At 45.5% G+C, this 23,208-nt stretch overlaps 1 protein-coding gene across 1 annotated transcript in view; it reads right to left on the bottom strand.

Annotated features, from left to right (window-relative positions):
* Window positions 1-451: 451 nt before the first annotated feature.
* Window positions 452-23,208, bottom strand: part of PAK4 (p21 (RAC1) activated kinase 4) — a 59,761-nt gene continuing 37,004 nt past the window's right edge. The window contains exons 5-9 of the mRNA XM_040323349.1: window positions 20,055-20,188; window positions 18,583-18,709; window positions 11,625-11,750; window positions 11,405-11,539; window positions 452-1,694 (exon numbers count right to left, since the gene is read on the bottom strand). Coding sequence (XP_040179283.1) covers window positions 1,539-1,694; window positions 11,405-11,539; window positions 11,625-11,750; window positions 18,583-18,709; window positions 20,055-20,188 — 678 coding nt within the window. The 3' untranslated portion in view covers window positions 452-1,538. The remainder of the gene's footprint in view (window positions 1,695-11,404; window positions 11,540-11,624; window positions 11,751-18,582; window positions 18,710-20,054; window positions 20,189-23,208) is intronic.

Below are 23,208 nucleotides of genomic sequence, written 5' to 3'. Positions count from 1 at the left end.
ACTTAAGAACAAACCCACAGTCCCTATCGTGTTTGTAACCCAGGGACCGCCTGTACTGTATGTATTTCAACTGTTCATTATTTGTCTGTGATATCTCTTAAACAATTTATTTGAAAAATGGGATATTATAAAAATAAAGATCATACAATCACTAAGTTTCAGGGAGCAGATAGTACAAATCATCAGCTCTGTAGGACCTACAACTGTCACAAACTAGGTCTCTGTGTTAGCACAGCTAGGAGAGACTAGGAAACACCAGCTACAGAGCTAAAGGGTTTTTGTTCCTGGTTCAGACCTACTGAGGAAGTGGCATAGCTACACAAAACGAGTGAAACTCAAATTTCTGCTTACATGGCAAGCAGAGGCACAGTGATGCCCTATACCAGTGATGGTGAACTTTGGCACCCCAGATGTTTTGGAACTACATTTCCCATGATGCTCATCTGCACTGCAGAGTACATGAGCAACATGGAAAATGTAGTTCCAAAACATCCGGGGTGCCAAGGTTCACCATCACTGCCCTATACACAACAAGGCCGATTTAATAAATGATTTAAGAATGTTCACAGAATGTAGATTCACATCAATCATGGAAAAAATAATCCCCTCCAAACTTATTTCATGATTGGATAATTGAAGAGATCCTTCATACATAACATTGTGTGAATATTCTCAATGTCTTTAGCCTTAAAGCATATTTTGTAAATGTACAGGCTTATATAATAAAGCGTATAAACAGCACTGATGATATGCAGAGCTCAGCAATCCCATGGCAACCAATCAGATTTTAGTGTTGTCAGGTCAGTTCTGGTCAGTGTACTTTGGATTACTGTGCACGGTTGTTTGATGTTGTTGGGCGAGCCTGAAAGGGTTTCATATTTTCCATCACTTTTTCTATGCAGGGACAGATGACATGGGCAATCTAGATAGAAACATTGCTAAATGAAGCACTTACTAGGTAATGTCTCTCTTAACAATGATAAACAGATAATCTGTCCGCTGGTGACACACATCTGTAATCACACAGGAAATACACTAATGTCACCTCCAGGCCAACATATTCCAGTTGTCCCGACTAGAGTCAAAGTCTGTTCATTTTTCCAGTGTTAAGTCCCAGGTATCAAATGAGGCATTCTGTGTCCTTCCAAGTGCTTTCCGAGAATTACATCTGAATACAACAGATGTTCTGGTCCAAAGCAATGTTCTGGACTCCTCCTTTTCTCAAGGTCCTGTGTTGTGTATTGTTATCAAATAAATTACCTGAGCACGCTAAGGCTGGTGAGATGCTTATGGGGTCACCTTGGAGCCAGAGACATTGTACCCATAGTCACTAGCTTGCCTGGGTGGTGGAAGGGGCAGAGAGATGAAGACCTTCAGGAAGCTTTGGGAGAGGTGTTGGTCAGTAGTTCTTTTTCCAGGGTTCCTGGTACAATACTGAACAGGAAGCGAATGTGCCACAGCAGTCTTCTTACTCCCCCAGATTCGGTCAGTCTTTGGTGGTCTGTGTCAAAGGATAGAAAGGTCCTTCTTTCTACTGTTCATCTCATGCGATTCTGTCTCATCAGTGGAACAATGCATGATGGAGGCCCTGCCTTGGTCAAGAAGGGATGCTTCAGAAGCTCATTAGCAGTGGCTCGCTGGCTGGGGTCTCTCACTAGAAGCCGGTCAAGAAAGCCCTTGATTAGGGGAGATACCTGAAGAATAAACACACAAAACAATACATTTCTCGTAAGTAACAATGCAAGTAAACATTACCAGAGAAAACTGAAGTGGTTAAATTGGAACCTTAGCCATAATAACTTGAGAATTTTTTTTTTTTAAGCACTGAACAGACATTCCACATTAATAATTCTGCTACCAAAATTAGTGCGTACTGTAAATTGTAAATTTCTTCTTTCTGGAGGCTATCATTTTGCTAAAGTCCAGAGCCCCTGAGCAGAAGTAAATCATAAAGCAGAACTAAACCCACCAATTTAAATGGTTTAAAAAAATAAGTTACACTCCTGGAATGCCGGGATAGCCAACTGTCACATTTGCTTGTGTCCTCAACCAAACTGTAAAACCACCAAATGGCTGGTGAAGAAAAGTATACCGCTCTAAAAACAATCAATCCCTGTTGTTTCCGTCCCAACAAGCCAAGAGGGTGCTGGCTGTGCTCAATTACCATGCGATGAAAGAAAAATCCTGGATTGCTGCACTCCTCAAAAAACTATGTCTTTATTCAAAACATGAAAAAACAACAAAAATTCAAATGGAAAAAACAGCGAGTACAACCTACGAGTAAGCATCACAGGATGCGAAACATGTCAGCTCTTTTTTCCTAATCCACTTCTTGGTTGACTGCATGAATTTTGGCTGTTTTTTCCATTTGAATTGTTGTTGTTTCATGTTTTGAATAAAGACATCGTTTGAGGAGTGCGGCAATCCAGGATTTTTCTTTCATCTCACCAAATGGCTGGTGTCATAACTGACCCCACATGCAGTACCATTGCAGCTGCAGATCAAACAGAAGCAGCTTACTTGGCTGTAAAGGATAGGCAGGTTTAATTCTGCTTTAAAGCGGTCAGCAGAATGGTCTACAAATTTGTCAGTGCCTAAAATTAAAAAGAGTAAGGCCTCTTTTACACGGGACAGATCCGTGATGATCCGCCCCGTGAACCTCTGCTTGCTCAGCCGAGATAGCTTAATTGATCCCCGCTGAGCCGGCGGATGACAGGGCGGTCCCCACACACTGTGCAGGGACCGCCCTGTCAGATCTCCGCTCTCCCCTATGGGGGGGGATCTGATGAACACGGTCCGTCTGTCCGTGTTCATCCGATCCGATGACGGATGGAAAAAATAGGATTTTTTGTACTCACCGTAAAATCCTTTTCTCTGAAGTCCATGGACGGACACAGCTCCTTAAATCTTGACAAGTGGGTTATGTTCCCTGTTTACAGGAGAGGACTAGGCAGAAACATGTTAAATAGTTAAATACATGTTACATTAACAGAGTTGAACAGCCCCGCCCAGGGGGGGGTCCCTCCAGACATAACCCTCCTCACTGCAGCTTGCAGCCTCAGTTCGTAACAAGCAGTACAAACCTAAAAAGGAGGGGTGGGAGCTGTGTCCGTCCATGGACTTCAGAGAAAAGGATTTTACGGTGAGTACAAAAAATCCTATTTTCTCTTATCGTCCATGGACGGACACAGCTCCTTAAATCTTGACAAGTGGGACGTCCCCAAGCAGTGTCAAAAAACGAGGGGTGGGAAATATATCAGTAAAAACAATTTTAACTTCACCCCAAAACAAGCAGAGCTCCTCAACGGAGGAGGTGCAACTTTAAACAGCCGCCGGCAAAAACTAGTGGCTGAAAAAAACATCATAAGATGCACTCACAGCAACCATGTAAATTCTGGAAAAAGCGTGAACGGACGAGCAAATCGCCGCCTCGCACACCTGTGAGACCGACGCATGATGTCGGGAAAAAAAAAAAAAACCCAGGAAGCACCAATTGCCCTGGTCGAAAGTGCCGTGACCGGAAAGGGGGGCCCGCCCTTAGGAGCATAGGCCTGTATGACGGCCTGCCCGATCCACCGAGAAATGGTGGTCGACGAGACCGCCAGGCCCTTTTGTGGACCAGACACCGACACAAAAGAGAGTCAGAAGCTCCGAAATGGAGCCGTAGTAGGCTGGTATACCCGCAAAGCGCGTACCACGCCTAAAGTATGAAAGGCCGAAACCTCCTTCGGAAGAAGGGAAGGTCGCGGGCGCACCATCACCTAATCCTTATGGGGGATCAAGCATGGCGGCTTGCAAGACAAGACCGCCAACTCAGAAACCCCTCTAACAGAGGTAAAGGCCACTAAAGGGGCCACCTTCTGAGATGGTGTCAAGAGAAAATCTCTCTGATGTTTCCAAAAGGAAGGTTCCTGAAGAACCAAGAGCACCAGAGTCAAAACTCATGGGGGAAGAGATGGGCCAAGAGGGGAAAGTATATGACAAACCCCTTGCACACAAAAAAAGGGGACCCACCAGGGAACGGGCCGCAAAAAGGCCACTAAAAGAACACAGCCAAGGCTGAAATCTGCCCCCAAACGGTGCTTTAAGCAATTTTTAGATCCAATCCAAGCTTTAAAAACAGCAGGACCCTGGACATTGAAAGTACGCCCGTGGACGTCACTCCATCCCTTCGCACCAAGAGAGGTGCGACGGTAGATCCTCCGGAAGAAGACTACGGTGCCCTGTTGAGATGACCGAGTCAGACAGACCCTGGTCACCTAAAGTCTGGCTTCCAATAACCATGTTAAGCAAGTCAGTGACTGTACAACAGGAGGAAGTATGGGACCTTGAGACAGGAACCTCCTGCCCTGGCAATCGCCAGGGTGCCTCCGCTACCAGGCGCCCGATATCAGCGTACCAAGGACGCCGAGAGTAATCTGGAGCGATTAGAATCATCGGGATCTCCTCAGCATCCACTCTGTGGAGCGGCCGAGGAAGCAACTACCATGGAGGAATGGCAAAAAATCACTGATACAGACAACACAGGGCCACCAGCGCGACTGACGCGTCTGTACAAGATCACTAGACCTGGCCACTAACTGACACCCTTGCGGCGGAGACAAGCTGCCAGGAGATCCATGCCATGTGAGGCTCACCTCCTGCAAGGGAGCCGAAACACCCCAAGCACAAAGACCAGTCGCCCTGGTCCAGCATCTGGCGACTCCAGTAGTCTGCCTGCCGGCATACCTGATGGTAGACTGAAGCCACGGCCGTGGCGTTGTCCGGCTGAAACCAGATTGGTCGACCACAAGGAGAAGCATAGCCTGATCGCCTAAAATAGTAGGACAATGAACAGTAGACAGCACCTGGTATTCCCAGGCGGTCTTCCACCAGGCACTAGCCAGGCCCGACCCTGGGTAGCTACCGAGACCAGACACATTCAAGGAGGTGTGGTCATAGGTCCACGCAAGTCCAGCGACTCAGGGCCGACTGGACCCCCCAGTTTTGTGAACCTCCAGGTTCACAACCCGTGAGCTGGCATTCGTCGTAAACACCGACCACTGGAAGGAAGGAACAACTTCCCGGACCGAAGAGTCGGGAATCTCTGTCACCAACTCAGAGAGACTCTGACTAGGTGGCGCACAGGAATCTAATGATTTCAGAGACAAGAGATTTTTACCACCTGGACAGTAGTTCCACTGGAAAACCAGGGTGTGGAACTGGGCATACAGTACCACCTTGAAGGAGGCTACCCACAGACCCTGAACCAGCAGGCGCCCGGAGAGAAGACCGATTGCGTGATGCCAATACCTTCTCCGCAGACTGAAGAGTCTGCAATTTCTCCAGGGGAAGAAGGACCTTTGCCACTGAGGAGTCTGGATCAACACTAGATACTCCAACGCTGAGTCGGAACCTAGCATGCCCATAATTTGAACCCTGGGTCGCACACATGTAGGGCAGGCTTGCTGCCACTGAGCTACACTTTCTGGCCTAAACGTTTAACATCCACCCGAATCTTCGGAGGGTCTGAATGGGAATAACCTATCCACTAGGTCGGAGACAGAAGCTGCTCTCAGAAGAAAGTCGTCAAAGTAGCCAATGAGGCAAAGCCTCGCTGTCCCAACAAAATTCAAATAAGTGCGAGCTCCTAGCTGAAAACCCATGGTGCTGACGCCAGATCAAAAGGGAGGGCCACAGGCTGACAGAGACCCTTCTCTCATCACGAAGCACAGAAAAAAACACTGACATGTGCAAAACGGGACATGCATGTATGCGTCCCTGATGTCCGAGGACGTCAGGACATCCCCCGGATGAAGCGCAGCTACCACCGAACAAATGGATTCCATGCGGAACTACCCGACGTTCACAAAGGTATTTAGGGCCTGAGGCCCATAGAAAACCCCAAAACTCTCGTCCTGCAGGAAAGGTAAAATTACCTTGCAGCTTAGCAAATCCCACACTGCCCAAGGCAGACCGACGTGCCGGGAGGGGAAGACACAAGGACAGAACTTTGTTCTGTGGATAGGAGGAAACCCTATCTAGTACTCCGAAGAGACCACCTCGCAGACCCACTAGTCGGAGAGCAGGGAGGTTTCACTGAATTGTGAACCTGCAAGCCGCCCCTCCCACCTAGAGACAGGGAGGGAAGGCTATATACATTGGCAGGATTTGGGTGCCGGCGTGATCGGCTTATGCACCCAGGGACAGATTAGTCCCCCAGCTGGGCCTTTGACGGCCTGGGAGGGTTGCCCCTAAATAATACACACACATAGTGTGTATGTATATTATGTAGGTGTATGCACACATGTCTTTGGAGGAAACCGGAGTACCCGGAGGAAACCCACACAGACACAGGGAGCGACAATGCAAGCTCCAGGCAGATTGGCGTCAGTGTGCAGATTTGAACCAATGACTCTTTTGCTGCCAAGTAATGGAGTTAAGCACTACACCACCGTGTGCATAAAACCATTCTGAAACAGACGCCCTGGATAACAAGGGCGCAGCATTCAATGAAGCATCACAGACCTATATGAGGCCCTGGACCAGCTGGTCCGCTAGGCTAATAACCTCAGGAGAGAGTCGGTGCTCCTCCACTGTCTGGTGCAAAATGCTCACTCTGTGAGTTGTATACAGCACTAGGGGTCAGGACTACTCCAAGATGGCCGCCGAGCGTTCAGAACACGGCCACAGGAAAAAGGCCAGCACAATGTAAGCTGCGCCATAGCGTGGCTACGACAAAATGGGCGCCAATGGGAGTTTTCAATGTAATTGAAAAATCTCCCAAAAAAATAGCGCCAGCGACCACTGAGACCCCAGTGTAGTGGCCACAATAGGCCGCAAGCCAGACCCCAGCATGGTAAACATGGAACGGGTCAGTACTTCGGATCTTCTATCAGTCAGATCCATACAAGTAGGGGTTCCCGCCCGGCGGTGAGGGACTACAAAAGCCCTCAGTGGCTTTTCTCATTCCGCATCTCAGAAGTTATCAAAGAAGGGCACAGAAGGAAAAAACCTACACAGCGGTCTGATTTGTGTGATCCAAAAAAGACCGAGCCCTCGGCGGAAACCCAGCTGCACTATGCAGCTTAGGAGAGTCCCTTGCAGCAGTAAAAAGCGCACCCATAAATGCCTTATTCTGCCTTTTTTTTTTTTTTTTTTAACTAGGTACCTAGTCCATGGCTCCATAACAGAGCATTCCCCAGGGGATAACGGGGGAAGGGGGCACTCTTTTACCGCCCGCCCGCAGTCCACCCCCACCCTGGCACAAACTGTGTCCAGGACTAACAATAAAAACTCTGTGGGAATCACAGGTGCTAACACCTGCTGCCACCACCAGCATGTGGGGAAGGACCCAGATACTGACTCCAATATTTACATATAGTGTGTATTATAATATGCACACCTGTCCATACAAATAGACAAAAGCTCCTAGAGCCCTATTCAGGGCCTCTCACCCACTTGCTGCGCTGACCAGGGGTAACCAGGGGACTCCCTCAGGAGGAGACTGCCCAGCGCTGCCTGTGAGGAAAAGAACCGTGAGGTAACTTTTGCAGGGACCTGTGTTTAAACAGGAAAAGCCTCATAGGGCTGTTTTATTTAAGGACAAGTCACAGATACAGCATAAAAAGCAAAACCATTACAGGTGTCACCAATCAGTCAGCGTCTGCTGAAGTATAATCATAAACATCTGTGCTCATCACAGGGCTTTTTACCTCACAGGAAAGCCCAATACAAAAAAGAAAAAACACAGGCCAGATAACACAGTCCCCTCAGGAAGGCCCCCTCCCCCCTGACAGCGGCAATGTTAGCAATGCAGCAAGGGAAAGGAGCAGGGAAGTAAGGGGAAGGGACCCCCGAACCCCAGGAATGCCCAGCTGTACCAACCCACCGAAGCAGGAGGGACTGTACTTACCCGTCCGAGCGAGGACTCGCTGACGCATTCCTGACAGACCTACAACCGCAATGGAGGTAGCTGTCGGCCCGGTCCACTGTGATTGAGACAACACCACAGCTCAGTCATATGTGGACCTCGGAGCAAAGCTCACCGGCCACCTCAGGAGTCATGAGGTATGGCGTGGCAGACCAAGCCTCTTTGCAAAGGTGTGCCCACGCTTGCTGGTCGGACTGAGTAGACTACAAGGATCTATAATATCCAGCCTGTCTCTCAGCCAACAGTTGAAAGAAGATTCTTCAAGAAAAAGTAAAGTAAAATAAAATTTCTCCTCAGGGCGCTGGGCCCAAAGGGAGCCATACGTCCTTCTCCTTTGCTAGGCAGAACGAAACTGAGGCTGCAAGCTGCAGTGAGGAGGGTTATGTCTGGAGGGACCGCCCCCTGGGCGGGGCTGTTCAACTCTGTTAATGTAACATGTATTTAACTATTTAACATGTTTCTGCCTAGTCCTCTCCTGTAAACAGGGAACATAACCCACTTGTCAAGATTTAAGGAGCTGTGTCCGTCCATGGACGATAAGAGAAATAGGGTTTTCCTCCGTCTGCAGAATCTGAGCATTGCGGATCCGGATGAGATCGGGTGTCAGTGGACGTTCATCCGCTGACACCCACAATCTCATAGGGATCAATGTATGTCCCTTTTTCATCCGTAAACAGATGGATGAAAAAGCGGACATACGGTCCGCATGTGTGAAAGAGCCCTAAAGCTGACCATACATGGGTCAAATTTCGAACAAAATGTTCTTTTTCGAAAATCGCAATTGTGAAATTTCATCCAAATTTTGCATCATTAGTGGGCCGTCAATTTTTGTGCGGCCATCGAATTTCAGCGATCAGGCATGTTGGAAACTTTGAATAACTAACACATTTTACTAGTGAAGTGATGGGAGAATCCTGTGAGAAATAAAATCAAAAAAGAAATGCGCATGAGCTGGGACCTGCAAAGACAAATGATTCCCGGCCACAACATTTCTTGACGGACGAAAGTTCCGAGAACTTTTGTGTGACCGTGTGTATGCAAGCCAAGCTTGAGCAGAACCTTGGATGTTTTTTCCGAAGGAAAATCCGATCGTGCGTACACGGCATTAGGTTCCTTTTGACCACTCAAGTTTTACTCACAGCCCAAAAACATGCTGGTAGCTTATAGAGGCCTAGTCACCAACTTAAAGCGGAGTTCCAACCACAATTAGCATTTTTTAAATGTATGTCCTTTCATCCTGCGTTACTATAATATAAATCCGATCACTTACTATTTTACAATCCGACCCGCATTAGATATTCAAAAAAGATAGTTTATAAAACTATATCTACACCGTTGTCATTTTGCTTGTGGGCATTGTGAAGCCTACAGGCACTTACTTCCTGGAAGTCTTGGATGGGGAGTGATAATTGGACAGCGCACTGCATCCTGGGAAATGATGACACACATTTCCCAGGAGCATTAGATGGAGATGATGTCAGATTCCTAGGTGGTTTCAAAGGCAGATTTCGTGGGACCGCATAGCAACAGGCATTTCCAGATGAGTAAAAAAAAAAAAATATATATTTTTTTCTTTTTTTAGTCGTAAGCTACAGTTTAAAGCAAAATTGTTTTTTGATGGAACCTCCACTTTAAAACATTTGCTGGTAAAAGCTCAGGAAAGAAATCAAGTATTTTAAATGCTTACCTGCAATGTTCTTATTTTCATAAATTAGGTTTTATTCACCTGCTTGGTGTCTGAACGTTTTAGAATGTATGACTACTCCAGGAGAGCCAATCTCCAACACAGCCTCCTACCCCCTTGTATGTAAATGCCCTCCACTCTTCATAGCCCTCTTTATTCTGCATCTAATTACTATCCGCGCCGACTCAGAATCTCTTCCTCTCCCTACATAACCTTTTACGTCACTACTAGGCAAGGAGCGAAGGGGAACACTTAAAAGTGAAAGTCAGGTCAAAATCTAACCAAGCTTAAACCTACTCCCACCTCTATTCTCAGCCCTATGCTAGCTATAAATTATAAAGTGTAGCGCTGAAAAAATATGAGAAAGATGAAATAAATCATCAAATGACACACAATGTGAATGCGATAGGATGAACTCAACATGGCTGGAGCTACACTTATTTTTTTTACTTGTTCCGACTTACAAACAAATTTAACCTAAGAACAAACCTACAGACCCCATCATGTTTGTAACCCGCCTGTATGTATGAATCCATACAAAATAAGCTACTTTTCTTGTAAGCAAAACATCCTCCTGATGAGACCTTGTTGGACCAGTTTTGATCTCTGCAATGGCTGCTGACTAAAGGGATTAGGATGTTTGAAGTGATATAACATGAAACCACTAGTGTAACCATGATATCCAGAGCTTCAAACAGCTTGTAATAAAATATTGCTGAGGTGTTGCGTGTCCTGTTCAGAACCCATGATTAATATCTACAGCATTTCAACACGTGTGCATGAGGGCCACTCCCATCTTATAAAACACACAGGCGGACACCACTGCTCAAGCTTGTCATATTGGTTCAGGAATGCGTTGTTATGACCCATATTGCTTTTACAGCCTCAAGTGATGTAACCACATCATCCACATATTCTGCATATCAGAGTAATCGTCACCTATTTATACAAGACTGATGCTTTATAAAGGCAATACAATTCTATGGAGCTCTTGGAGGGAACCATATCTAAACCCCACTGGCATTATCTTCTTGATGATGGAGGTTTGACAGAAGTGACACATAATGCAAATGGCACCAAGCATTTCTGAGAACTTCAAGGAATAGAAGCTGTGCAAATGAGGTGATCAAAAAAAAAAAAAAATTATATATATATTTATATTATTTTTTTTTTGAGCCAAACTCATGGCTCTGCAGTAGGAAAAAAAAAGATTTAGTTAAAAATGTATATTTTACATAGGTTCCTTTAAGCTAGTGCATTGTTGGTTCACCTACCCTTTCCTCGGATTTCCCTTCTAAATGTTTTTTTTCTTTGTCTAAATTTTTCACTTCCTGTTTCTCCTCAGTAAGCTTGCCCCCATCACCTGAGCCGTTCTGGCTGGGGGTTAGTCAGCCAGAACAGCTTACTGAGGAGGAACAGGAAGTGAGAAATTCAGACAAAGAAAACAAAGAATTAAAACATTTAGAAGGGAAATCGAAGGAAAAGGTAAGTGAACCCACAATGCACTAGCTAAAAGGAACCCACTTAGAAAATAAAAAACAAACCTTTACAACCCCTTTAAGTAAACTTTATAACAGGTACTAAAGTCACTAAGCCAACAAAGACGCCAGGTTGGCGGAACACCACCAGATAGGAAACCCCCACTTGAATCCCTGAAAGATATAAGAATTCTGTGTTTGAAGGATCCTTTCAAAATCTGAGCATAAACTAAAAAAATCCCCATTTTAACGGAATGACTTTTAAAATAAAACACTGATTTTCACAGTGCGACTAGTGCAATTGGTTATTTATCTGTCAAGGGACCTCACCTTTTGCACATTCTTCAGTTTGGGTGGTAAGTTGTCCCTGATCATCTTCATTGCCTTTAGTGGAGGTTCATTGAAATATGGAGGTTCTCCATCAACCATCTCTATCACCATGATACCCAGAGACCAGATATCCACCTGAGAAAACAATGACGGCTGTCACAATCCGACACAAGGCTCCTTAAAATGCAATTTACAACCACCATGCAGAGCTCAGCCTCACCTCTGGTCCATAAGGTAATCTTGAGATGAGCTCTGGGGCCATCCAATAGGGCGTTCCTACCAAGGATTTTCGGCGTGTAACTTCCTTGTTGACCTGGGCACAGAAACCAAAATCGGAGAGCTTCACCTGCAAGCAGCAAAATAAGTAGTGAGGCACATATAACAAAAATAAGTAAATGATTATTTATACTCATTAATAGTAAAAGAACACTGCTCAACATCTCATGCAAGGACAACCAAATTACACTACTGTATAATGCTGGAACCACCCCGATTAGCCATACAATTATGGCCACTCACAGGTAAGGTGAAGAACATTGATTATCCTGTTACAATTAGAGGTCGACCGATATGGGTTTTTCTCTGGCCGATGCCGATGCCGATATTTAGAAATCGGGGCAGCCGATGGCCGATATATGAGGCCGATTTTTGCGGCCGATATTTTGGGCCGATTTTTGGATTGGGATGCATTGTGGAGGAGGATGGATGGTGCTGGGCGTGGGTGGGAGATGCGTTGTGGAGGGGGAAAGATGGTGCTGGCTGTGCGTGGGGGATGCATTGTGGAGGGGGATGGATGGATGGTGCTGGGTGTGGGTGGGGGATGTGTTGTGGAGGGGGATAGATGGATGGTGCTGGCGGTGGATGTGTTGTGAAGGGGGATGGATGGATGCAGCTGGCCGTGGGTGGGGGATGCATTGTGAAGGGGGATGGATGGATGCAGCTGGCCGTGGGTGGGGGATGTATTGTGAAGGGGGATGGATGGATGCAGCTGGCCGTGGGTGGGGGATGCATTGTGAAGGGGGATGGATGGATGGATGGATGGAGCTGGCCGTGGGTGGGGGATGTATTGTGAAGGGGGATGGATGGAGCTGGCCGTGGGTGGGGGATGTATTGTGAAGGGGGATGGATGGATGAAGCTGGCCGTGGGTGGGGGATGCATTGTGAAGGGGGATGGATGGATGCAGCTGGCCGTGGGTGGGGGATGTATTGTGAAGGGGGATGGATGGATGGAGCTGGCCGTGGGTGGGGGATGCATTGTGAAGGGGGATGGATGGATGGAGCTGGCCGTGGGTGGGGGATGCATTGTGAAGGGGGATGGATGGATGGATGGAGCTGGCCGTGGGTGGGGGATGCATTGTGAAGGGGGATGGATGGATGGAGCTGGCCGTGGGTGGGGGATGTATTGTGAAGGGGGATGGATGGATGGAGCTGGCCGTGGGTGGGGGATGCATTGTGAAGGGGGATGGATGGATGGAGCTGGCCGTGGGTGGGGGATGCATTGTGAAGGGGGATGGATGGATGGAGCTGGCCGTGGGTGGGGGATGCATTGTGAAGGGGGATGGATGGATGGAGCTGGCCGTGGGTGGGAGATGCTTTGTAGAGGGGGGTGGATGGATGGAGCTGGCCGTGGGTGGGGATGGATATATATAAAATGAGTGTGTATACAGGAGAGGGGTGTGCTCTAACATGTACACACTGTTCCCTCCAGCACTGTCCATTGGATGACACCTGTGAGCTCCCACGTGAGTTGGAGTACAATCACTAGAGAGCCGAGGCACCTATCAGAGATGATAGGAATACTGTACATTACCCCAGTCTCCAGCAGCACGAGAAATGAATCCTTCAGCCACGCTGCTGGTAGCCTGCGCGCCGGCCCCGCCCCCCTTACCTCGGCGGGCTGTAGCAGAAAGCAAACTTGTCACAAGCCTGAGCAGCTGCAGTAGTTGCTTGTCTGCGCGAAGAGATCACAAAAGCTTCCTGCATGCTGGGACGGTGGCGGGATTACTGAACATGGGCTCTAGGCTACGGCTGGAGCCGTAGCCTAGAGCCCATGTTCAGTAATCCCGCCAACGTCCCAGCATGCAGGAAGCTTTTGTGATCTCTTTGCGCAGACAACTTGTACTGCAGCTGCTCAGGCTTGTGACAAGTTTGCTTTCTGCTACAGCCCGCCGAGGTAAGGGGGGCGGGGCCGGCGCGCAGGCTACCAGCAGCGTGGCTGAAGGATTCATTTCTCGTGCTGCTGTAGGTGGAGCGGGGTTTTAGCGCGGCAGCCGAAAATCGGCCGATTTTTTTACAATAATCGGCCGATGCCGATTTCTTAAAAACGGCCAAATATCGGCCGATATATCGGCCGACCGATATATCGGTCGACCTCTAGTTACAATGGCACCTGAAAGTGGGTGGGATGTTAGGCAGCAAGTAAGCACGATGTCCCTGAAGTTAATATGCTGAACGGAAAAATGGGCAAGCATACACGATTTGAGCAACTCTGACAAGGAGTTCGATAGAAAGGTCCACAGCCAAAAGCACCTACAATGGGCACGTGAGCATTAGAAGTTTACCACAGAGCAATGGAAGAAGGTGGTCTGGTCTGATGATTTCCAGAATGGTTTGAGGAACACAACCTGTGTGAGGTGATGACTTGATCTCAAATTAAGTATCTGTGGGATGTGCGGGAAACACAAGTCTGATCCATGGAGGCCCCACCATTTAACTTACAGAACTTAAAGCGAAGGTTCACCCTAAAACTTTTTTTTTTTTTATGTACTATCCCATCCAGCATACTTGCGTCAGCTATAGTATGTTTTTATTTTATTTTTTTGCGCTGTATTTACAGTTTAATCGTGCTGTTTCGTTTTAGACTCCGGCGAGGAAATAGGCATTCCTATGAAGAGGGGAACATAATTGACGTCCGGCTATGGCGCGTCACGCGTTCCGAAAATAGCCGAAATAGGACTCGGATATATACGGCGCCTGCGCAGTCAGCTCCTAGTCTGTGCGCAGGCGCCATATAGCGCCGTGAAGAGCCGAGTCCTACTCCGTCTATTTTCGGAACGCGTGACACGCCATAGCCGGACGTCAATCACGTCCCCTCTTCATAGAAACGCCTACTCCCCGCGGGAGTCTGAAACGAAACTGCACGATTAAACAGTAAATACAGCGCAAAAAAAAACCATACTATAGCTGACGCAGCAAGTATGCTGGATGGGATGGTACATAGATGTTTTTTAGGTTGAACCTCTGCTTTAAAGTGGTTGTAAATCCTTAATTATACCCAGTGAAGTGCATACACAAAGACTTTTTACTTGTTTATCTACAGTCTTCTCTACACTACACCTCTTGAAAAGGGGGCAGAAAAGTATTAAAATCTTTCTTCGTCTCAGTTAACAATGTTTTTGAAAAATTATGTTCCGACATGTTGGTCTTATCTTTCACTTGGATGTTATAGGTTGCGTAAATACAGCTGAAAAAAACGGTGTCTTTATTTTAGCCTGCGTATTTTAAATGAGGAGGGGGGATTCTTCTATAACTACTGTGGTTCTAATTTCTTGTGAAGTCTTAAAAGATTTCTTTACGGCTCATTTGGGCAGTTCGGGGCTGAAAGGTCTTTAAGGTGCTCTAGGCTCCATTAATTGCGCTCTCCATCTAATAAATGTGGGAAAGTTAGCTGGTTACAGATAAATAGATCAGGGATTATGTATCTTTTTAAATTGCTGGTAAAACCACCCCTCTGCTAGATGCTTGAGCGTACTGAGCCATTTATTATATCTAGAATATCTTGTGCTAGTAAAAAGGAACCTCAGTGCGGGACTACCTACCCATTTGCAATTTTACACTGTGGAAAGGGAGCGCAAAGATATCCAGCACATCTAAAAGGGTGTTGATCCTCTTTAAACTCCAGCAAAAACATTATTGCTGCTGTTCTAACATACAAAGTAAAGCTAAAGCAGTGTTCGTTTCCCAAGTATTCAGGAGCATGCCAGACTGCAGGAGAGCTAGAATGCGGTTTTGTTTGAGAAAGCCGCAGTCAGACTATGTGTTGATAGCAAAATATTTTCCGGTACAATTTTTTTATTGAAACGTATAAAAAGCAAAAATAGCTGAAATGATCCCACGCAGGAGATATGAGCAATAAGCATAACATGACACAAGATAAGAATACATATTAAAAACAAGTTTTGTACAATGAACAGTTCAACAACAATATCCTTCTGGCCAAGGCCGAGGGTCAACATAGAGGGGTTGAGCTTTAATTGCTCAGGGCTTGAGGTGTGGAGCAGTCCAAAAGTTTTGAAAAACAAGGCTTTGACTGAACTCTTAAGCCCCATAGACACTACAAGGCCTAAAGCCCCATACACATTATCAGTTTTCCTGCAGGTTTTTCTCTTCAGGTTTACCAAAACCACGTAGTGCAAGGGCCTGCCTGATTGCATACAAATTGAAACTCTTAAGGTTTGACCTCATATTAGATGGTTTTGGTAAAACTGAAACGAAAAACCTGCACGTAAACTGATAGGGCCAGATTCAGAGAGAACTTACACCGACGTATCTGTTGATACGCCGCGTAAGTTCTAGGATGCGCCATCGTATCTATGCGCCATATTCTTGAAACCAGATACGCCTGAATTCTGGCTCCATCCGACCGACGTAAGTCTCCTATGCCGTCGTATCTTGGGTGCATATTTACGCTGGCCATTAGGGGCGCTTCCATTGATTTACGCGTTGAATATGTAAATGACCTAGATACGCCGATTCACGAACGTACTTGCGCCCGTCGCAGTAAGCTACGCCGTTTACGTAAGGCGTACGTCCGGCGTATAGTTATCCCTCATAAAGCAGGGGTAAGTCATGTTAGGGTATGGAAGTCGGAACGGCCGTCGGATTTGACGTTGTTTGCGCAAGTCGTACGTGAATGGGGCTGGGCGTAGGTTACGTTCACGTCGTACGCATTGAGCCGTCGTTTCTTAGGGAGTATATGCGACATGATTCTGAGCATGCGCCGTTCGTTCGGCCATTCATTTACATGGGGTCAAGATTCATTTTAATACAACACGCCCACTACCTGCCTACTTTGAATTAGGTAGGGGCTTACGCCGACCTATTTACGTTACGCTGGCGTAAATATGAGAGCAAGTGCTTTGTGAATACTCAGCTTGCCTCTCAATGTTACGTTGGCGTAACGCATGTGAGATGCGCTACGCGCGCTCAATGATATGCCGAGCTACCTGAATCTGGCCCATAGTGTGTATGGGGGCTTTAGGCCTTGTACACACGGGCCAGAATCTCGTCAGGGAAAAAACATTGTTTTTCCCCCGACGAGATTCTTGGCAAGAATCTCTTGCCGCCCGAGTGTACACACAGTCCTTTCAAAAGAACCGCGGTTCTTTTCAAAGGCAAGAACACGGTGACGTCATCACGTACGACGAGCATGCGCTCGTCACATTCTATGCCGGCGCCATCTTGCTTCACCCTACCTATGCCGTGGAAGCTACCGCGCATGCGTCAAAGTCATTTCGAGCATGCACGGGTTTCCACGGCAACAGGTAAGTGTACACACTCTCGGGTTTCTCGTCGGGAAACAGGCCGACGAGAAAATAGAGAGCAGGATCTCTATTTTTCTCGTCTAGATTCTGGCCAGATTACTAGACGAGAAGGAAGGAAGGAAGGAAGGAAGGAAGGAAGGAAGGAAGGAAGGAAGGAAGGAAGGAAGGAAGGAAGGAAGGAAGAAAGAAAGAAAGAAAGAAAGAAAGAAAGAAAGAAAGAAAGAAAGAAAGAAAGAAAGAAAGAAAGAAAGAAAGAAAGAAAGAAAGAAAGAAAGAAAGAAAGAAAAGGGGGTAGGCCAGATTGCCAAGGAAGGTAATAAGAGATGAGAAGGGAAGGAGGAAAAGGAAATGCAGGGTAGAAGAGAAGAGCGTAGGACCATCACGGGCCCCACACCTTAAGGAAGTTAGTTTGAGAGTCGTGGAGGACACTAGACATCTTTTTATTAATCATGAGTCTCGGTAAAATGCTCTTCACCTCTGCGAACGAGACTGCCAGCTTCTTTCAAGCCCTAGCTATTGCACGCTTTGCAGCGATAAACAAATAGGTGGCCAATTTCTGCTGATAGGAGAAAACGCCTGGGATCGGGCAGTGATGTAAGGCCAACTTAACATCTTTGCGGGTGGACATATGGAAGAGAGTGTACAGAAGACATACTACCCTTAACCAAAATCCCACTAATCGGGGGGCAGGACCACCAGATATGAAGTTCCTCTCCACACTGACCACAGCCCCTAAAGCATCCATCACTGTATGATGGGTTTGATTTGGCAATACGGGTTGGGACCCAATACCAGCGAAGGAGTACCTTATAGGCAGCCTCCATTGTAGCTGTATTGAAGGAGCATTTTGCAACATTAGACCAGGGCCTGCTCCAATCCACCAAATCAATGGGGGACAAGTCCCGCTTCCATTTGGGGACATAAGATAAGAATGTTGGGGTGCCGTTCGAAGAGAATAGTAAATTAAGGATCCTGGAGAGTGTTGGAAAGTGTGTTCGAAAGCTGTTTTTAAGCTTTATAGCGGCAGTACCAGTGTAGAGCAAAGTAAAGATATAACAACCCCGTACGGTATTTATTACTGTATATGCAGCCTGGCTGAATTACAGTAATAAACAAGGTTTAGCCCCCATTCACACTGTTGAGACTTTTCATGTGATTTGACAGGTCCAAATTGCATGACAAGTTGTACCCTGTTGTAGGCAATGGAACTATTCAAATCCGTGCCACGCCGATTTAAAAAAAAAAAAAAAAGGATTCCTGCACAATTTTTTGCAATTTCAGGTGTGACTTGCAAACACGTGTGCTTGAAGTTGCACAGATGTCAGCCAATTCGCACCTGAAGTCAAGTTCAAGTGAAGTCGCACGATTTCAAAGTTTGATTCAGTGTGAATGGAGGCTTATTGTTTTTTTAATAATCTCTATTTATTTGAAATTTTAAGATAATAAATAAAAAATAATAATTTACGTGGAAGCTCAGAAAAAACTTTCAGATAAAATAGTTAAAATTTCTGTCAGGTTTTTACAGATTTTTCATTTGAACAAAGCAACACCAAACGAGAAAAGAAATTGGGCTGGTGTTCAAACTCCAGCCATAAACACCCTGCGCAATCACTATACACAGACAGCATATCTTACCCGTCCATCGTGTGTCAGTAGAATAGAATCACTTTTTATGTCCCGGTGGATTACTCCTTGGGCATGAAGTACAGACAAAGCCTTCAGTACGGCCACACAAACAGTGGCTATCTGTTCTTCATTCATCCTGGAAACAGAGAGAGAGAGTCCATTAATATCTGGTCCTTAAAAAAGGTAAAAACCGGAACCTACATTTTTTACATTGAATTCGTTATTTCAGTCACAACACAGACAGTTGAGGCATAATATGCTCTCTGTGTTAGTGCTGACCAATCAGAATCACTCTGATCTGTCCCAGAAGAGCTGCAGAAAGAGAGAGAGAACAAGGATATCAAATCCCCAGACCGCTGCACGGGCACTGACAGGTCCTTACCCATGAAGATAAGTACAGTGGGGCCCGGGAGGGGGTGGATGGCATTAGTTCACTTTTTTTATTTTTTCGGAAAAGATGAAATAAGCTTTCAAAGGCAGACCTTCCAAATTTGTGACAAGATCTTCTTATTCAAGGTGCCCCCATCACCCTTCCTAAAATGCTTCAGAAAAATACCTGCAGGGAGAAATAGATGGTATACTGACCTTTCTTTGACTTCTATAGTGCAGAGGGTGGCGTCATCCTGCTGCTGACAAGAGCGGAGTAGTCCAAAACGTGCAAGAAGACACTTAGCATAGCATAAGATACTCTTCTCGCAAGATTTGGGCTACACAATGTTCTGAGATCAGGAAGGATGGCGTTACCCTGGTCTACACAATGCAGAAGGAAGTTCTGAGATCTAGAAGGACGACGTTACCCTGGTCTACACACTGCAGAAGGAAGTTCTGAGATCAGGAAGGATGGCATTACCCTGGACTACACACTGCAGAAGGAAGGAAGTTATGAGATCTGGAAGGATGGTGTTACCCTGGACTTCACACTGCAGAAGGAAGTTCTGAGATCTGGAAGGATGACGTTACCCTGGTCTACACACTGCAGAAGGAAGGAAGTTCTAAGATCAGGAAGGATGGCGTTACCCTCATTCTACACACTGCAGAAGGAAGTTCTGAGATCAGGAAGGATGGCGTTACCCTGGACTACACACTGCAGAAGGAAGGATGTTCTAAGATCAGCAAGGATGGCGTTGCCCTCATTCTACACACTGCAGAAGGAAGTTCTGAGATCTGGAAGGATGGCGTTACCCTGGACTACACACTGCAGAAGGAAGGAAGTTCTGAGATCAGAAAGATCACCTGATCATTTTTATAATAAGGCTTATCTGTATGTAAAATTAATATCTCCTAAACGTGTGTAGTGGTGATAGTATTAGGAAGGGGGAGGTGCATTATAGCACCAGACTGGCTGATTATTTTTGCATATTTGCACATTGCTATTTGCACTTGCAATATTGAAAACACCAAATCAAGTCTATAAAATGAGCCTAGAAGGAAAACAGATTACTACTTAACACCACATTCTGTTACTGTGCTGGAGGTCTCACCTGGTGTGTGTGACAATGTCAGTGAGGGCCCCCCCTTCCAGGAACTCCATAACTACCCACAGCTCATCCCCCACCAAGTAGCTGTTGTACATCTCCACCACATTTTCATGCTGGTAATCCCGCATTATCACCACCTGCGGAGAACAGGAAATTGTTACCCGATTTTTCAAATACAGTATTTAGCCATTCCCAAAAAGGAACCAGTTTTTACATATTTACTAACAAATGGGTATGTTTTAGGTAAACAAATGGGACAAATAACCTGAAAACACAACAAATATAAAATGAACTGAAAATACATAACATACAGATAGAGTAAGAATAATACATAAAGACAAAGACACTCACAGTCTTTACCTATTTATTAGGCTGCATTCACCGCCGAGCGTCGTGTTTGAGTGTTTTTCGTGCATTTGCATTTTTAAAAGTTTGTGTACAGCTTTTTTTGAGGCGTTGGCGTTTTTAATGGCACCAATAGAGAAAAACCATCTGTTTCATCATTAGACTATTAGAGATGCACCGAAATTTCGTCAGCTAAAAAATGTTTTGGGCCATTTTGCCGGTAAGAGAAAAAGATGCCGATAATGGTGCCGAAAACAGACGCAATTTTGCCGCAATTCCGCTAAGACAGCGCTTGACAAATTTGCTTGGAATCTAGGAGCCAGGAACGCACACCGCCCCGCCGAGCTCATGCGCAGAAGCGAACGCATACGTGAGTAGCGCCCGCTTATGAAAGTGGTGTTCAAACGACACATGTGAGGTAACGCCGTGATTGGTAGAGGCGAGAGGAATAATTCTAGCCCTAGACCCTCCTCTGCAACTCAAAACATGCAACCTGTAGAATTTTTTAAACGTCGCCTATGGAGAATTTAAGGGGTAAAAGTTTGTCGCCATCCCACAAGCGGACGCAATTTTGAAGCGTGACATGTTGGGTATCAATTTACTCGGCGCAACATTATCTTTCACAATATAAAAAAAAAAAAAAAATGGGCTTACTTTTCTGGTGTCTTATTTTTTTTATTAAAAACAGTATATATTTTTCCAAAAAAAGTGCGCTTGTAAGACTGCTGCTCAAATACGGTGTGACATAAAGTATTGAAAAGACCGCCATTTTATTCCCTAGAGTGTTAGAATAATATATATATATATATATATATATATATATATATATATATATATATATATATATATATATATATATATATATATATATATATATATATATATATATATATATATATATATATATATATATATATATATATATATAAATTATAATGTTTGGGGTTTTAATTAAAGGGAAGGAGGTGGCAGAAAAAACAGACAGGGGAAGCACCATTAGAATTGCTGGTTGTCTTGTCATGCCAACGACCACCACAAGATGGGGCCAGATCACAGAAAGAAACCAAAGACCTGCAAAAGGCCAAAAAGCTGCGGCCCGACACGATCGCACGGCGGGAGTGCACAGACACAGGATGCCCCAGAAACCAGGTCGTGAATTCTAGTCGCAGTTCCATTCGGTGCACCTCGAGTTGATGTTTTTCAGCTTTTTCATCAGCCTTTATTGACTATTGATTTTTTTTGTAAGGGTTATTTTATTTTTTTTATAATTTATTTTGTTATGCAAGGGTTTAGGATTAGGGTTGGTGGATAATATTAGGGTTTGGGTTTAATATTGGGGTTAGGATTAGAGTTAGGGGTTAATATTACGGTTAAAGGATAAGTTCACTTTTAAAAAAATAATTTATTTATTGTTTTTGCATTGCACCAGGGATCAGTATATCTGCGTGCTCCTATACATCCTGTGCAGGAAAGCAAAATTCAGTCTGTCCCGAAAAGAGAATGAACCACGGCGCTGTAGTTCATTGTAAACTACAAGCGTACAGCTGCAAAGGCTGCCTGACCTTGTAGTTATCTATTCACAGGATATTGTGAATGAGTGTGATGTGGCGGGAGCCCCTATCTGCCACACTTTTTTTTTAAATTGTGACATCTGGAGGGGGGGGGGGGGGCAGGTAAGGGAGAGATCTCCGCTAGCCATCAGATCTGGGATTAGGGAGGTGCGGGGGCCGGTCTGTTCATAACATGTTACATACATCCTGAATATGGGTAAAAGGTGAACTTTTAAGGGTTGTGGGGTTAATTTTTTTTAAAATAAATGTATGCATTACTTATTATAATTTTAATGTATTGCATTTGAGCAGAAAGACGCCAAAAAAAAAAAAAAAAAAAACACACACACACACACCAAAACAAACTAAAAACACTCAAATCAAGTGTTTCCATGCATTTCTAGGAAAAAAAAAAAAAAGCTTCAAACATACACCAATTAGAGCTACATATTGAGGCATTTGGCTTTAGGTGACCTGTAGTGGAGATGTAAACAATCTACAGAGAGAATAGGCTTTCCAGTGTAGTTCTAAACAAATCCACCAGGTGTCACTGTTGTCTTAGGCAGCATCCAAAACAATGCAATTCTAACATCCTTCTACAAAATTCATTATTTATATCAGTGCCTCAAATCCACCAGTTTTATTCCTGACCACAGGTTAAAAAAAACAAAAAAAAAAAAAAACACCACACACACACACACTACACAAAGTTCTGGGCCTGAGAGATGAATGAAGCCAGTCCTTCCTCTGTGCCTTGTGGACTCAAGTTTGCACCAGTACACTGGCCCAGATTCACAAAGCACTTAAGCCGACGTATAACAAGTTACGCCGGGGTATAACAAGTTACGCCGACGTAAGTGCAAATGTGCGCCGTAAGTTGTACGTCCGGAGTAAAGTTATTTCCCATAAAGGAGGTGCAACCCAGCAGAAGACATGCAAAGGTCTGCACCAGGGAACACAAGCCGGCGTATTTTACATTGGACGTGTGTCTGGCTGGGTGTAGGTTACGTACACGCCATACGCAGTGATCCGGCGTAGTTTAGGCAGTTGTTCCGACGTGGTTGTGAGCAGGCGCAGGGGGATGCGTCCACGGCGCATGCGCAGTTCATGATACGTATCTGTCCGGCGCTCGGCCCATCATTTGCATGGGTCACGCCCACTTCCACCTACGCCTTTGAATCCCACGCCACGCTGGCGCAGCGTTAGGAGCACTGGCTTCTCTGCGCTGCGTTGGCATAGCGTACATTGGTTACTCTACGGCG

This window comes from Rana temporaria, chromosome 9, assembly GCF_905171775.1.
Source record: "Rana temporaria chromosome 9, aRanTem1.1, whole genome shotgun sequence".
In the NCBI taxonomy this organism is placed as follows: Eukaryota; Metazoa; Chordata; class Amphibia; order Anura; family Ranidae; genus Rana; species Rana temporaria.
Note: the sequence above shows the minus strand (reverse complement) of the source record. Positions and strands in the feature narration are given on the sequence as shown.